The 18,030-nt window shown below is 47.1% G+C and overlaps 1 protein-coding gene across 2 annotated transcripts in view; it reads left to right on the top strand.

Moving 5' to 3' along the window:
• Positions 1 to 18,030, top strand: part of NOS1 (nitric oxide synthase 1) — a 151,538-nt gene that overhangs the window by 44,953 nt on the left and 88,555 nt on the right. For both annotated transcript variants that reach the window (XM_055236051.2, XM_055236050.2), the window contains exon 3: positions 5,198 to 5,324. In XM_055236051.2, the coding sequence (XP_055092026.1) occupies positions 5,198 to 5,324 (127 nt within the window). The remainder of the gene's footprint in view (positions 1 to 5,197; positions 5,325 to 18,030) is intronic.

Genomic DNA, 18,030 nt, shown 5'->3' with positions numbered 1-18,030 from the left:
ATCCAAGTTTGAGGTTCTTCTCAGATATGAGGTCCAACCAAATGCTGCCCTCCCAGAGGCCCCCCACATAAGCCCTATACACAGTGACTCTCAGCTGGGACAACAGTGAAGAGACATCTCATCTGCAAGCTCTTGTTGCCTGCTGTGTGACCTTTGACAAATTACCTAATCTCTCTGGGCATCCGTTTTCTTAGTTCTAAATGGAAATATTCATCACTCATGTTTAGTTAGTGCCAGTTATGTGCTAGGCATTTTCCATGCATGATCTCATTAAATTCCCGTGACAGGTGGGACATGAAGTGGGCCGTCAAGGCTGAGTAGGAGTTGGCTCTCAGCAGAGGGAACATGAAAGAGCAACCTGGGGAGCTTAAGTATAAAGGTAAGGGTGGACATGGTGTGCTCCTCGGGAAGAGGGAGGAGTCAAGAGATCAGGGCCAAGAATGATAGGAGGTAGGAGTCTGGAAGGGAAGTAAGAGTTATCAAATTCCTGGGCTCTGTGAACAAGACATGGCAGTTTAGAAAGTGTCTGAGTGTAGACTTCCCCACGTGTGTCCCAGCCCCCAGCAAAGATGCCCCCTGGTTGGAGCCATGTGTGCCTTCAATTCCCAGTCTTTGGAGACATTAAGGTTTCCAGCGGCTGCACTGTCTGACAATATAGCCTTAAGCCACATATGGCTCTTTAAATTTAAATCAATCCAAGTTAAATAAAATTTAAAATTTAGTTCCCCCGTGATAATAACCACATTTCAAATGCTCAATTGCCACATGTGTCTAGTGGCTATAACATGAGATTGTGCGGATATGAGACATTTCCACCATCGCAAGAAGTTCTACTAGACAGGGATGACTTAGAGGAAGAGTCAGTATTCTACGCAGAGCTAGAAGTTTCTTTCTCTGTTTCTTTCTGATCCTCCATAAGCAGTAAGAGTGATGGCAGGTGCCACACTGCTAAGTATTATAAGCTTTACCTCCTTTAATCATTGCAGATATTATTGACCCTATTTAACAGATGAGTAAACTGAGTGTGAGACATGAAGCGTCCAAAGTTGCACAGTTTATAACCAGCAAAGCCAGGACTTGAATCCAGTTCCACCAAATCCACAGCCACATCCTTAACCAGCATGCTACACTGCTCCTGCAACCCCAGCAAACAGGTGGATCCAGGTTGAACAGATTTGTGGCAATAAGCCAGATATTTCCCTCAGACCTGGTTATCACTGACAGATTGTGGGCTGAGAATCAAACTAAATCTACTTCTGATTTTGCTGCTGGGGGAAGGGAAACCAAATAGTTCAACCTGGATGTTTCTCATGGTCCCATATTAAAAATATCCTTCCTGGGTGGATCACTCAAGGCCAGGAGTTCAAGACCAGGCTGGCCAACATGGTGAAATCCTGTCTCTACTAAAAATAAAAAAATTTTTTAAAATTAGCTGGGCGTGGTGGTGTGCACCTATAATCCCAGCTACTAGGGAGGCTGAGGCAGGAGAATCACTTGAACCTGGGAGGTGGAGGTTACAGTGAGCCAAGATCATGCCACTGCACTCCAACCTGGGAGACAGAGCAAGACTATCTAAAAAAAAAATAATAAAAATTTTATGTGCTCATCACACAGGACTCCAAAATTAAGTTTTTGTTGGCAAAACACTTCAACTGCATTGTTTAAACAAAAGTCTTAATGGATTTTTTAAAAAAAAAGAATGATGTTAAAAGAAACTCTCTCTGCAAATTCAAATTCACATAAGACGAATCATGTGATCATTTCCAAGTCTCCTAGGTAATTGTAGCTTGTAATTTTTGTAAATTGGCTTCACTCAGCAGCAGATGTTGGGTTACTTGCTCTGTAGCCTCTGGCTTAGAATGAGCATCCTAACCAGTTTTTTCTACCTCTGTTTTAAAAAAGGAAGGATCTCCTATAATCCCAGCACTTTGGGAGGCCAAGGCAGGTGGATCGCCTGAGGTCAGGAGTTCGAGACCAGCCTGGCCAACATGGTGAAACCCCGTCTCTACTAAAAATACAAAAATTAGCTGGGTGTGGTGGTGTGCACCTGTAGTCCCAGCTATGTGGGAGGCTGAGGCAGGAGAATTGCTTGAACCTGGGAGGCAGAGGTTGCAGTGAGCTGAGATCACGCCACTGCACTCCAGCCTGGGCAACAGAGCAAGACTCCATCTCAAAAAATAAAAAAGGAAGGATCTTGGCAGCCCATCAGTCACACCTAGTTTCAAATCCCAGCTGTACTATATGCTTATGGTGGGACCTTGGGACACTTACATAACCCCTCTGGGTTCAGTTTTGTCCTGTGTAAAATGGGGGCTTTTAATGTCTGTTGAAATTAAATGAAATAACTTCTGTGCAAGTACCCGCAATGTTATAGAGGCTCCAAATGCATTAACCTCCTCCCTTCTCTGCTGAATCCTCATTTATGGTCATGTGATATAGGATCAGTAGTTTCAGAGCTGAAAGGGAACTGAGTGACATTTAGAGCAGCACTCTCAACAGACCATACTTCTGTTTATGATCATGTAGGTAACCGTTGACTTGGGAAATTCCTGTAATCAAGAGCCACTCTGGGTATGTTTTGGTGACATTTTAAAGAGGGTAAAACAGAATGTTCCCTCTGATGAATGCAAACCTCTCCAGGCAGAAGAGTGGAAGTGGTTTTGATGTGGGCCACAGGGACGGCATGGAACACTGCAGGCAGGGGATCTGGGTGGCCCAGAGGGAGCCGCTGGAGGGGTCACTGGGGATCGCGCTCTCAGAGCTTGGACTGTGGCTGCTGATTCATCCCAGATGACTGTCATTGTACCAGATTGGGGGATGGAGGAGTCCCCAAAGTTAGGAACATAGAACAGAGGGCAAGACAAGGGCCAGTCTTAATGCCTGGGACCCAAACCAAGATAAGCCACAGGGCAAGCTGCATTGCCCAGTTAGGGAACAGACAGAGGCCATGGTCAGAGACAAATTGGATAGGAGAGCCAAAAGGAGAAAGGCTGTTGGGAAGTAGGAGGGCAGTACTCAGAGAGTAGAAGGACTCAGAGAGTGAGACAGGTCTGATGAGGCCATCTGGATTTTGGTGCCAACTCCTATCTCCATCTCAGAGGGTGGTCAGCCTGTGGAACCTAGCTGAGATCACCTCATCCTGAGCCCGTAAGAGTTCAGGGACAGGAAGCCAGGAAAACTTAGTGGGTAAGAAGTTGGATTCTGGCCGGGCATGGTGGCTCATACCTGTAATCCCAGCACTTTGGGAGGCCAAGGCAAGAGGATCACTTGAGTTTGGGAGTTTGAGACCAGCTTGCACAACACAGTGAGACCCTGTCTCTACAAAAAATTTAAAACATAGGCAGGGTGGTGCGCGCCTGTAGTCCCAGCTACTGGAGAGGCAGAGGTGGGAGGATCGCTCGAGCCTAGGAGGTCAAGGCTGCAGTGAGCTATGATTGCACCACTGCACTCCAGCCTGGGTAACAGGGCGAGACTGTCTCCGAAAAAGGTCAGGCTCTAGCATCCAGAACAAGCCTGGGTTTGAATCCACCATCACTAGCTGTGTGACTTAGGCTAGTGACTTAGCCACTCTGAACTATAGTTTCCTCATGTGATGATGATTGTGAGGATGATGCTGGTGGTCATGAAGATGCTGGTGTGGTCATGATGCCGAGGAGGAGGAAGAGGATGGTGATAATGGTGATGCTGCTAATGAAGGTGATGGCACTGATCATGAAGATTAGGATATGATGAGGTTGATGATGATAATGATGAGGGTGATTATGGTGATGATGATGATGATGGTGATTATGGTGGAGGCTGATGAGGAAAGTTAGATGATGATGATTACAATAATGATGATGGTAACAGTGAGAATGATGGTGGCTATGGTGATGATTGTGGTAGTGGTGGTGATAAAGATGATGGTGATGGTGGTGGTGATGATGATGATGATAGTGACAGCCCCTACTTTAGAATGGATGTGATGAGTGGGCTGGAATACTAGGCTTTGCCACTGTGTGACCTTGAGCAACTTAGCTTCTCTGTCTCCCTTACCCCATCAATAAAATGGTGATTAACAATCATTCCTAGACAGGCTCAGTGGCTCACGCCTGTAATCCCAGCACTTTGGGAGGCTGGGGTGGGAGGACCACCTGAACCAAGGAGTTCGAGACCAGCCTGGGCAACGTAGTGAGACCCTATCTCTACAAAAAATTTTAAAAAAAAATTAGGCAGACGTGGTGGTACACCCTTGTAGTCCCAGCTACTCAGGAGGCTGAGGCAGGAGGATCACTTGAACCCAAGAGATCAAGGCTGCAGTGAGTTGTGATTGTGCCACTGTATTCCAGCTGGGATGACAGGACAAGGCTGGGAAAAAAAAACAAAAACCAGTCATTCCTGCCTCAAAAGGTTGTCACAAGAGTTAAATGTACTAAAACACATGGCCAGGCATGGTGGCTCACGCCTGTAATCCCAGCACTTTGGGAGGCTGAGGCAGGGGCATCGCTTGACCCCAGCAGTTAGAGATCAGCCTGGCCAACACAGGGAGAACCTGTGTCTAATATAAATAAAATAATGTTTTTTAAAAACCCACATGTAAAGTCCCTGGCACATAATAAGTGCTTAATAAATGCTATCTCTCCTTATTAATAGTATTATTATTTTTGTCATTATGTTCCCTTTATTTTCCGAATCATTCTGTTTGTCCTGAGCTGCTATTGTTCAAAGCCGAAAGTCTTAGTCAGGGTCAGAATAACTTATTACCCAAAGCCCACAGGACCTCTCTATCCTTCCTGCTTCCTGCTTTTCCCACTGGTAGGTGTCATGAGCATTAAGTTGTCCAGGGGTTCATGGTACATGGAGTATTACTAGGAAACAGGCCTCCTGTGTTCCCAGATCCATGGAATGAAGAAGGGAGAGGGACAAGCAAAATCCTTCTCCTTGCCATCCTGAAATGATGTCCACAAAGATAGGGATACATCAGCTGTCAAGGTCACCTTGGATAAGCTCCCTCTGTGTTTGACACCCAGAGCTGCCTTCCCACGTGTCACTGTCGATCTTTATGAAGCAGCAGGCTGGGTACCCAAAACTCGCTGGCTCATATGGAGTTATGTGAATGAGCCACTGAGGTTCTGTACAGACTCAGGACTTCCAGATCAAAGCAACCAGCAGTCCCTCCTGATGTCCCCTTCCTCACCTGCCCCACCTTGCCTTTCAGAGAGTTGGACGGCAAGTCACACAAACCTCTGCCCCTCGGTGTGGAGAACGACCGAGTCTTCAATGACCTATGGGGGAAGGGCAATGTGCCTGTCGTCCTCAACAACCCATATTCAGAGAAGGAGCAGGTAAGTGCTTGATGCCAAGCTGGTACCACTGCCTCCCACGCCTTCTCGACCCCCTCCCAGGTGGGAAGCTGAGGGGAGGGAAGCTAAATCCTAAACTGTGTCATGTTGGAAATCAGCCGCCGTGGCTGGAGAACTTGGGAGGCCGAGACCAGGAGCGCTATTCCTCGGACGTGGACCTCGACTTTGTTTTTGTGTGGTTTGGTATTGTTTGTGAGCTTGCCATTTTTCACATTTTAATTCTGTTTCTACTGGGAAAGGCATTCACATGGTTCCAAATTTAAAAGATATAAAAGATACATGGTAGCTGGTCATAGTGCCTCATGCCTGTAACCCCAGCATTTTGGGAGGCCAAGGCAGAGGATAGCTTGAGGTCCAGAGTTTAAGACCAGCCTGACCAACATGGTGAAACCCCATCTCTACTAAAAATACAAAAGTTAGCCAGGCGTGGTGGCGGGCACCTGTAGTCCCAGCTACTCAGGAGGCTGAGGCAGGAGAATGGCGTGAACCCAGGAGATGGAACTTGCAGTGAGCCGAGATTGCACCACTGCACTCTAGCCTGGGTGACAGTGCAAGACTCCGTCTCAAAAAAAAAAAATTAAAAAAAAAAAAAGACGACCAGCCTGGGCTACATAGCGAGACCCTATCTCTATTAAAAAAAATTTTTTTCATTAGTGGAGCATAATGGCATATACCTGTAGTTCCTAGCTACTCAGGCGACCGAGGCAGGAGGATCACTTGAGGACAGGAGGTCAAGGCTGCAGTGAGCTGTGATATAGCACCTCTGCACTCTAGCCTGAGTGACAGAGTGAGACCCTGTCTCTAAAAAAAATTGAAATAAATAAGCAAAAAGATACATGATGAAAAGCTCTATCTGTTCCTAATCCCAGTCACATAGTTTTCCTCCCCAGAGTCAAGCAATATTAATGGTTTTTGTGTGTTCTTTTAGCCGTGTTTTATGCATTGACAAACACACACATTATTTTTGAATATTTTTACACAAGAGCACATTACACATGTTGTTTTATATCTTGCTTTTTCACTTATTAACATATCTTAGAGATAAGTCCCCATTGGTGGGTAAAGAGGATCTTGGTTCCTTTTTTATAGCCATATAATATTTCATTGCGTGATCATCCTGTAATTTATTGTATCAGTCCTTCATAATGAGCCATTGTCAATATTTTGCTATGACAGTGCCGTAATGAGTGACCTTGTGCTTATTTGGCACATGGGCAGGCTTATCGATAGAATAAGTTCCTAAAGGCCAGGCATGGCGGCTCCCGCCTGTAATCCAACACTTTGGAAGGCCGAGGCAGGAGGATCACTGGAGCCCAGGAGTTTGAGACCAGCCTGGGCAACATGGCAAAACCCTATCTCTAAAAAAAATACCAAAAATTAGCTGGGCATGGTGGCACATGCCCGTTGTCCCAGCTACCCTGAAGACTGAGGTGGGAGAATCACCTGAGCCTGGAAGGTCAAGGCTGCAGTGAGCTGTGATTGTATTACTGCACCACTGCACTCTAGCCTGGGCAACAGAGCGAGACCCTGTCTCAGAAAAACAAAATAGAATAAATTCCTAGAAGTGGAATTGTTGGGTCAAAATTCACATACATTTGTGATTTTGGTGGTACTTGCCATAGTGGTTGGATCAATCTTACCAGCTAACTAGGAGACTGACTGTTTCTTCACAGCCTCGCCAACTCCATCTGTTATCCAACTTTTTAGTCTCTGCCAATCTGTTCAGATGTGTTTTGACAGCTAAGTCAATATCATTTCCAAAGAGTGGCTAGATTTGGCTGGAGATCAGCAGTGCCTTTGTCTCACCTGTCCAGTAAGCTGATGGGCCAGGCCAGGGCAACCTTAGGGAATCATGTGAATTTCACACCCATCCTCTGCATTGCAGTGAAGCCGGAGTGACCGGTGGGAGGTCGAAACATGGGGGTGGCCTAGGTGACTCAGCAAGTGATGACCTGCTTCATTTTCCTGATGCTTGGTCTACAGATGGCAGCTTTCACTGCCAGCGCATCTAAACAAGGCCTCAAAGTTCTCTACACAGCTTCAGCGGGGAGGATGAGACATTCTAGAGCCTTGGTGGCAGCTGCTTTCCTTAGCCGCTGATGGCTGGCCAGGAAGATAAGGACATCAGGGATTCTGCAGTGGGTCAGACCCATGGTCCTACTAGCTAAATGTCCCTCTAGCAGTGATATCTGGAAATGTTTGGTGGAAAAGCACAACTGTAGACTTTTATTATGTTGTCCTCAAAAGTCAAGACCACACCATAAGCATTAGGAATAATGCTTATAAGAATAAGAATTCTCCATTCATGATTAAATGAACAAATATGGTTCAAAGCTCTTTTATATTTTCTTTCTTAATTGAAAACAAAGAGGTATGGTCATCATATGAGCCCTCACAAGAGAAAGAAAGACAGCAAGAGGCAGCCTCGGGCCAGATCTAGCCTGCAGACCTGATTTGTTAGGTCTACACCGTATTGTATTAAGAGATAATTTATAGCTATATTTTAAATGTATTGCTAATGTTTCAAATTTTTACATAAATATATCTACAGCTTCTCTTTAAAATTTACATAATCTATGGCCAGGCGCGGTGGCTCACACCTGTAATCCCAGCACTTTGGGAGGCCGAGGGGGGCAAATCACGAGGTCTGGAGTTCAAGACCAGCCTGACCAACATGGTGAAACCCCATCTCTACTAAAAATACAAAAATTAGCTGGGCGTGGTGGCGGGTGCCTGTAATCCCAGCTACTCAGGAGGCTGAGGCAGGAGAATTGCTTGAACTCAGGAGGCAGAGGTTGCAGTCAGCCAAGATCACACTACTGCACTCCAGCCTGGGTGACAGAGCAAGACTCTGTCTCAAAAAAAAAAAAAAAAATTACATAATCTGACCACATTGCGCCTACACTCTGTTTTTGTTTTTGTTTGTCTGTTTTAGAGACAGGTCTTGCTCTGTCTTCCAGGCCAAGGTACAGTGGCACCATCATAGCTTATTCACTGCAACCTCAATCTCCTAGACTTAAGAGGTCCTCCCACCTCAGCATCCCAAGTAACTAGGACTACAGGCTAGTGCCACCAGACCTGGCTAATTTTTTATATTTTTTTGTAGAAACAGGATCTTGCTACATTGCCCAGGCTGGTCTCAAACTCCTAGTTCAAGCTATCCTCCCTTCTCAGCCTCCCAAAGTGCTGGGATTATAGGTGTGAGTCAGTGCAGCCAACCATATTCTTATGGGGCAACAATCTGCATAGACTGAATAGCAGCTGCCCCCTCTAGACAGGATGTGGCTTTCTAGTTGGCCACAATCCTCACCACTCCCTATTGTCTCCCTCTTATTAAGGCCAGTGTCCACTGTCATTTATAATAGCATTAGTGTTTTCGATTTCTTATACTAGGAGGAAAGTTAAATCTTTTTGTATCCATGTCTTTATTATTATTATTATTTATTGTAAGACAGAGTCTCTGGTGCTATCTCTGCTCACTGCAACCTCTGCCTCCTGGGTTCAAGCAATCCTCCCCCCTCAGCCTCCCGAGTAGCTGGAATTACAGGTATGTGCCACCACACTCGGGTAATTTTTACATTTTTTGGAGATGGGGTTTCACCATCTTGGCCAGGCTGGTCTCGAACTCCTGGCCTCAGATGATCCACCTGCCTCAGCCTCCCAAAGTGCTCAGATTACAGGTATGAGCCACTGCACCTGGGCCCATGTCATTGTTATAAGTGGCAGGTAGAGATGGACCAAGAGGTTCATGTTTTAAGAAAGATTTTTTTGGCTGGGCACAGTGGCTCACACCTGTAATCCCAGCACTCTAGGACGCCAAGGCAGGTGGATCGCTTGAGCCTAGGAATTTAAGACCAGCCTGGGCAACATGGCAAAACCCCATCTCTACAAAAAAGTATAAACTATTAACTGGGCCTGGTGGCGTGTACCTGTAGTCCCAGCTACTTGGGAGGTTGAGGCGGGAGTATCGCTTGAGCCAGGGAAGTTGAGGCTACAGTGAGCCGTGATAGTGCCACTGCACTGCAGCCTGGGTGACAGAGCAAGAACCTGTCTCAAACAAAAACAAAACCAAAAAAAGCACCTAAGAACATTCTTCATTTCTACACATACAAAAGTCTTTCTTTTTAAATATGCAACTAAATGTCCTGTTTTGAAGTTACCCAGCCTTCTTTACTGATTTAGCTTACCCACCTACCACCTCCAGGTATCAGTTTGTAATTCCTGGTCTGTAGTAACCCTTGAGATCTCGGTTCGAAGGAAGCAGGGGAGGCCTTGACTCTGTGAGAAAGACACTGAAGGTCAATGCAGAAATCTGAGCAATGGCAGACTGGTCATTTCCTTGCACACTGCCCACCTTAGTTAGACAATGCCAACTTGCAAAACATAACTTTGGTCTTCAAGCCTGAGGAGTGGAGCTCAGCTTTAAAAACAGGGCCTCAGGGTTTTGAAGATCAGATAAGCGTTTGCCTAAAACAAAATGGAAACGGGCATTATAGTCAAAGGAATGCGGGGCCAGGCGCGGTGGCTCACGCCTGTAATCCCAGCACTTTGGGAGGCCGAGGCGGGAAGATCCCCTGAGGTCAGGAGTTTGAGACCAGCCTGGCCAACATGGCGAAACTCCGTCTCTACTAAAAATACAAAAATTAGCCGGGCATGATGGTAGGCACCTGTAATCTCAGCTACTCAGGAGGCTGAGGTGGGAGAATTGCTTGAACCTGGGAGGTGGAGGTTGCAGTGAGCTCAGATCACGCCACTGCACTCCAGCCTGGGCGACAGAGTAAGACTCCATCTGAAAAAAAAAAAAAAAAAAAAAAGGAATGGTTGTGGCGGATAACATTGCTTTTTTTTTCTTGCTAAGGATCATTATTAGTTCTCTGAGGTTGTCTTTGGTGCTAACAACACCTGAGACACATGCTGAGTTTTGACATCATCCTAAAGGCTCTTCTCGTAATCATCATCTTAAGTGAAAAGCTACCCTAGATAAATAACGTGAGGACCTACCTGCTTCTGGCCCATTCTCCCTGCACAAACTCAGCACTGGAAGGAGGACCGCTAGCCTTTGCAGGATGTGACGATGAAAGGAAAGGAAGATATATGGAGAGCTTGCCTTAGGCTCTGCTAATACAGAAATTCCATTTGCTTGGAGAAGTGAAGGACTTTGAGGGTGCTGGAGAAGGGGGGTAAGACTGAATCTTCCCAGGTGAAGTAAGTCTGCCGAGCAGTTTTAGCCTAGAGAGTTCCTGGGTGCATGACTGACAGACCAGCAGAGCTTGGGATTTACGTTCATCTTTGCCCACCATCAAATCCTGAATGTAGGATTTGAGCCAAAAAGATTTAAAACCACGGGCCAGGCCAGTCAAGGTGGTTCTCAACTGTAATCCCAGCACTTTGGGAGGCTGAGGTGGGCAGATCACCTGAGGTCAGGAGTTCAAAACCAGCGTGGCCAACATGGTGAAACTCCGTCTCTACTAAAAATACGAAAATGAGCTTGGGCGTGAGGGCGCACACCTGTAGTCCTAGCTACTCGGGAGGCTGCACAAGAATTGCTTGAGCCTGGGAGTTGGAGGTTTCAGTGAGCCGAGATTGCACCACTGCACTCCAGCCTAGGCAAGAGAGTGAGACTCTGCCTCAAGAAAAAAAAAAAAAAAAGTCACGGGCCTGCGAAATCATCCTGGCTCTGTTGTCTGAGATTCAGTTTTCCAAATGCCTCTCAGAAATGGAGCCGTCAGGAGGCAGAGACCCTAGCGCTCGGATACATTTGAGTCCCAGCTCCAGCGCAAAGGAAACAGCCCTATTACCGCCTGCTAGCCATCTCCATAGGCACCGGCTTCAGAAATGCTTCCCAAGGTGAGCAAATTAATAGAAAACACAATGTTCTTTTTTCCATCCTGAAAGACTATCTCCTAACCTCGCCTCTACCTGCTCAAAGCCACTGTACCTGAAGCTCCTGGAATCAGCTTCTTTTTTTTTTTTTTTTGAGATGGAGTCTCGCTTAGTCGCCCAGGCTAGAGTGCAAGACGCGATCTCTGCTCACTGCAAGCTCCGCCTCCCAGGTTCTCGCCATTCTCCGCCTCAGCCTCCCGACTAGCTGGGACTACAGGCGCCCGCCACCGCGCCCAGCTGATTTTTTTGTGTGTTTTTAGTAGAGACGGGGTTTCACTGTGTTAGCAAGGATGGTCTCGATTTCCTGACCTCGTGATCCACCCGCCTCGGCCTCCCAAAATGCTGGGATTACAGGCATGAGCCACTGCGCCCGGCCGGCCGGAATCAGCTTCTATCCTTCCAGTTGTAACCCACATTTACGGCTTGTTTAAGCATCCACAGGGGGCCTAGCGTTGTTAATGTCACAAAGAGGAACCCAGCCACTACCTGCAATCCTGAGTCAGGAAGGGATAGGTGGGGGTTGAGAAGCAGCTGGGCAAGGCAGCAAAGCAACTGCCAAGGACTGGGCAAAAGGCAATAGAATGCAATTGAAGCAGGACGGATGCAGGTTAGACATGAGGAAGAACTTCCTGACACAGGAGACTATGAGTTCCTGGAGGAAATAGTGAGGTCTGACTCCTTGGGAATCCCAGAAGGGATCCCCACCCTCTTCGATGCTCTTATTTGTCTAGATTTAAAGAAAATCAGCCCTAGAGGCATCTTCTTTTAAGTCCATCTCAGGAGGCTGAGGCCTTAATCTTTATCTAGCAGTCATTTCTCTTGCCAACAGTCTGGGTCACTGTGGGTGGGGCCAGTGAGACTCGAGTCCCCAGTCACAGAGTGCGTTGTGTGTGTGACTTTGTGAGCCTCATCTTCACCACCCCCTTGCGAATTGCATCTGGCCCGGGATAGTAGATAGAACAAATCAGTTCACGGGTCACCATTCACTCGATAACCTGCCATGTGCATAGTTCTGGGGTAGACACAAAGCTGAGCAAACACAGACCTCCCTGCCCTTGAGACCCTCACGGCTGTGTGTGAGGAGAGACTCATATAAGGTTCAATTAGTGCTGAAATAAACGGGAACACAAAATGCTTTGGGAACATAATTACCTCAGCAAGCAGGTACCAGGGAAGGTTTACCCCAAGAAGTGACACCTGGTCTGGGTTTTGAAGCTCAGGTAGAAGTTTGCCTAAAAGAAAATGGAAAAAGGTATTATAGTCAAGGGAATGGTTGTGGCTGATACGTTGCTTTTTATTTTTTTCGCTAAGGATCATTATTAGTTCTCTGAGGTTGTCTTTGGTGCTAACACCACCTGAGACACATGTTGAGTTTTAACATCATCCTAAAGGCTCTTATCATAATAATTGTCTTAAGTAAAAAGCTGCCCTAGATAAATAACATGAGGACCTGCTGTCGGGCCATCCTCCCTGCACAAACTTAGGATTCAAATCAAGCCCTTCTTGCCTGCCTTTCTTATTAAGCATCTGTTTCCTTTACCTGTCTGGTTTGCCTTCCTAAAAGAGAAGGGGTAGAACCGTGCCCTGTTTGGGGACAGAACATCTATTTTCAGATACCAATTAAGCGTCAATCAAACACTTAGTATGAGCTTTGAGTGGGGACAGGGCCAGACCTGGGGAAGTGGTGTTTCTGTTTGGGGTTCTCTCCTCTTTTCCATCCTTCCCACTGCCCTTGCCCCTCCCCCCAGCCTCTGGCTGGTAAAGGCGATCAGATAGAGAGATGACTGTTACATCGAAATCCCACTCCCCAAGCTCAGCCGCCTCAGGATCATGGCATTTTCTCTCCCCTGAGGACACAGGGCTTGCTAGCTGCTTTCAAAATGTCAAAATCTGTTGAGAAGATTTTCCCTATTTCCAGGTAAATGACAGCACCCTCCAGCTTCTCTAGAGAGCTCTAAATTATGAGAAAGGTGGGGGACAGGCTTGCGGGCCGTTTCTTTCCCAATCTTAGGGGATCCAAGGTCACCAGGATGACACCAACTGGCCTGCTACTGCTGGCCTTGCTGAAAACCAAAAGGGTGTAGCCAGCTCCAGCCGGCCTGGGTCTGAATGAAGGCAAACCAGTAAAATGCTCTGCCTCTTGGAGACAACCCAGCGTGCTCACCAGGAAGCCTTCTAAATCAGCCCTGACTCATTGTACGGTAATGATGTCAGGATAGAAAATAACAGTAACAATGGCCCAGCGCAGTGGCTCACACCTGTAATCCCGACACTTTGGGAGGCCAATGAGGGGGGATCACTTGAGATCAGGAGTTCGAGACCAGCCTGGCCAACATGGTGAAACCCTGTCTCTACTAAAAATACAAAAATTAGCTGGGCTTGGTGGCTTGTGCCTGTAGTCCCAGCTACTCAGGAGGCTGAGGCGGGGAAAATTGCTTGAACCGGGGAGGCGGAGGTTGCATTGAGCCGAGATCGCGCCACTGCACTCCAGCCTGGGCATTGGAGTGAGACCCTATCTCAAAAAAAATAAAAAATAAAAAAATAGTAACAGTGATAATAATATCACGGTGCAGGTGTGTAGCCATTTTAACCCTTGGACTCACGAGCCCATAGCACTGAGGCCAGGAGTCCAGCACCTAGCTGGTGACCTTGGTCAGACAACTAATGATTCATAGCATCTGTGCTAAGCCTCCCTTTCCTAATAGGGGCTAATAGGCTCATCAAGTTGTGGGGAGGATGAAATGAGATAACATATGAGATAATGATGTCAACCATAACAATGGGACCTAATATATTTATTGAGCAATATCAGTACTGTGCTAAGCACTTTAGGTCCATGGTCTCACTGAACCCCCAGCTCAACCCAATGAAATATTGTGATTGTCTCCATTTTACAGATGAGGAAACTGAGAATCACAGAGGGTTTTGTGGTTCAATGAGGGTCACATAACCAGTAAGTGATGGAGATGGGATTTGAACCCAGGCCATGGAGCCCTGAGCCCACTCTACAGGGCCTGGCACAGAATAAATGCTCGAAAATGTTGGGGTCATTACTGTTGTTCTTATTTGGCTAAATAATATATGGCTAATTTGAGGCAGATAAGAAGCACTTTGCCCATTTTACGGATGAAACCCTTGTGGCCCACAAGTGACCCAAAGCCCAAAGTGACCACCCATTGAGTCATGACAAGGCTGCATCTCTTCCCCTTTATGACCACATCATCATCTTTGTCAGTCATTGAAACCAATGGGACAGATGTGATTTATGCCTCCTGGGGGCCAGGCTGTGGAAACACACAGAGTAAAGAGCAGGAGGGCCTTGAGTGGAAAGAGGGGAACTTTGAGAGCCTGGATTCCAAGCCCAGCACTATTGCTTGTTTTTCATTAATTTGGGGAAAGCCACATCACCTCTCACAGCCTCTATTTTCTGATCTGAAGAATGAGTTACCATGAGGATTCAATGAGCCCATGGATGTGCAGTGGCCTAGCCCAGGTCAGGCACCAAATAGGCATTTACTGAATGTTACTCAAAATGAAATGAAGGCCGGGTGTGGTGGCTCATGCCTGTAATTCCAGCACTTTGGGAGGCTGAGGCAGGTGGATCACTTTAGGTCGGGAGTTTCAGACCAGCCTGGCCAACATGGTGAAACCCTGTTTCTAGTAAAAATACAAAAAACATTAGCCAGGTGTGGTGGCACACACTTGTAATCCCAGCTACTTGGGAGGCTGAGGCAGGAGGATCGCTTGAACCTGGGAGACGGAGGTTGCAGTGAGCCAAGATAGTGCCACTACACTCTAGCCTGGGTGACAGAGTGAGACTCCATCTCAAAAGAAATGAAATTGAGTATGATCACTGCCCTGGAGCAGTTCACAGCCGAGCCATCCCCTCTTCTCATTTAATATGCACCTCAACTTCTGAAAACTTCTACTTTCAAGACAAACTACAGATGGAGATACACACAGTAGTCATCGTATTGTGATATTTGGGGTTTCACAGACTCATGCACAGATGTTACCCACAGAGCTCCCTTGGCTGGCTTTGGCAGAGTCCCTTGGCTCCCTTGAGGCTGACATCTCAGGGTGCTTCTTGGTTACTCCCTTCCCTAAGTCTCTCTCGAAGCATTTGAGAAACCTTTTGCATTTTGAGATTAATTTCCCTCTGTAGGAGGATGCCCCAAATCCCTAGTTCTAAGCCGTGGTCCAACTCATTTTTGCTCCTACTTCAGTTAGGTCAGGTATCCCTTGCCTTGGTCTAGATACCCAAGTTGGATTTTCCCAAAAGCATCTTCAGTGCCCCACTTCCTAGGGTGATCCAACATTCCCAGGGTGCCCTCAAACCAGCAGACCCCCCCACCAAGATGCTTTCTAAGGATATATACTAAACAGTCTCATTCCATTCCAGAGGCATCTTCCTTCCTTCCACCTGAGGCATTGCCTGCTCAGTGACTCCCAGGTCTTTATAGGTCACTGAGCCAAGAGGCCAGCAACCAAGCTTGCTGTCCTGGGTGGTCAGAGCCAGGAAGTGGTGCATGAATTGACTGGTGTTTGGGTTCAGCCCTGCTGGAATTTCCACATATTTTGCTAACTGTTTGTTTTAAGAGTGAGTATATTCAATGCAGGCTGTCCCGACCGTTGTCCAGGTCTGACAATGACACTGTGGTTCACAATCAGTGACACCACTCTGCATGCTCCTTCACTGCGTCACCCCATATTGAAATGCTTTTATCAAAAAGGGCAAGTTGGGTGAAAGTCATTTTTCTTCCTCTCTGTAAATTGGTATTAGTTGCCAAAACCAACCCCCAACCAAACAGAGGCTCTTACGTGTCAACAGTCCCAGCCTACTTCCATTTCCTGAGGTTCCCAGGATTTTCTAAGAAAAAGGGCCAAAACATAAACATGCAACTTGTTGTGCATTTTCAACATTTGCATTTAGCAAGTTAAGGCTTTCAACAGACAAACACGGTACAATGCAGTATCGTAGGGCAGGCCACGAGATAATTACAGGGTTGTTGTTCAGATTAATTCCTAGTGTGTATATACATTCTGGTCTGGTAATAGGACCAAGCTGAAAGTTGTCCAGTAACATCTGGCTATACTGTGATATCACTGCAGTTTGGAGAAAGCTTAAAAAATTCAGCCTTGATGCCTCTTGGTCCTCCAGAGGTCTCCAGTATCACCCTGAATCCTTAACTGGGATGAGTCTGACTCCCAAGCACCCCCTTTCTTAATCACCCTCTACAGACTGTTGAATTACAGAAGAGAGAGAGAGGGGGACAGAGTAAGCAATGTCACAATGTCAAGTTTCTTTTTTTTTTCTGAGACGGAGTCTCGCTCCATGGCCCAGGCTGGAGTGCAGTGGCGTGATCTCGGCTCACTGCAAGCTCCACCTCCCGGGTTCACGCCATTCTCCTGCCTCAGCCTCTCGAGTAGCTGGAACTACAGACGCCTGCCACTACGCCTGGCTGATTTTTTTGTATTTTTAGTAGAGGCGGGGTTTCACCGTGTTAGCCAGGATGGTCTCAATCTCCTGACCTCGTGATCTGCCCACTTCAGCCTCCCAAAGTGCTGGGATTACAGGTGTGAGCCACCGCGCCCGGCCGGCAATGTCAAGTTTCCATTGAGTTATCTTAAGGAACGAATCACTTTAGACATAGTGCTTTGAATACACTAAAGGAAATTATATTCCCAAGTACTAAATACACTTGGTTAAGTTCTATACATAGCAATTTTTTAATTCTATGGATAAGTGGGTACCTTCTGGTTTTGTGAGTCTGTGGGCCTGGACCCTGAGCTACCCCAGCTTGTAACTGGGTTACACTTGCTGCCCGGGAGAGGTGGTACCCACAGGTGGGTGCAGTGCTGCCCAGGGCTGCAGCAAAGGGCACAGTGTGTGGCGTCTGGCCCCTGGTGTGAATGGCCCTCTGCCCAGCTCAGCCCCAGTGTGCTGCCCTCATTTCAGGACAAGCCAAACAGGGCAGATTGCTGCAGGCCTCTAAGAGAGGAGCTGTCACTGGTGCCGATAGCATAAGAATAAGAAGCGACTTGCTTTATACAAGTTTAGGCATTAGCTCTTAGATTAGTTTACTAGGGCTGCTGTAAACAACCGGGTGGCTTAAACAGCAGAATGGATTGCCTCACAGTTCTAGAGTCCAGAAATACAAAATCCAGGTGTTGGCAGTGCTGGTTCCTTCCGAGGGCTGGGAGGGAGAAGCTGACCCAGTCCTCCCTCCTTAGCTTGTAGGTGGCCGTCTTCATGTTCACATGGCATTCTCCCTGTGAGCACATCTGCCTTCAAATTTCTCTTTTCTGTAAGGACACCAGCCCTACTGGATCAGGACCCACCCTGATGACCTCATTTTTAACTTGATTTCCTCTGTAAAGGCCCTAACTCCAAAGAAGGCCACATTCTGAGGCAGTTTAGGACATCAACGTATGAATTTGATGGGGATGGGGAGGGAGGAGATGGTTCAGCCCATAATACAGGGATCCCCAAACCCCAGGCCACAGACCAGTACTGGCCTGTTAGGAGCTGGGCTGCACAGCAGGAAGTGAGCGGCGGGCGAGCAAGTGAAGCTTCATCTGTGTTTACAGCTGCCCCCCATCGCTCGCATTACCGCCTGAGCTCTGCCTCCTGTCAGATCAGTGGCGGCATTAGATTCTCATAGGAGTTCAAACTCTATTGTGAACTGCACATGCAAGGGATCTAGGCTGCCTGCACTTATGAGAATCTAATGCCTGATGATCTGTCACTGCCTCCCATCTCCCCCAGATGGGACCATCTAGTTGCAGAAAACAAGCTCAGTGC

Source organism: Symphalangus syndactylus, chromosome 13, assembly GCF_028878055.3.
Source record: "Symphalangus syndactylus isolate Jambi chromosome 13, NHGRI_mSymSyn1-v2.1_pri, whole genome shotgun sequence".
NCBI classification, from domain to species: Eukaryota; Metazoa; Chordata; class Mammalia; order Primates; family Hylobatidae; genus Symphalangus; species Symphalangus syndactylus.
Note: the sequence above shows the minus strand (reverse complement) of the source record. Positions and strands in the feature narration are given on the sequence as shown.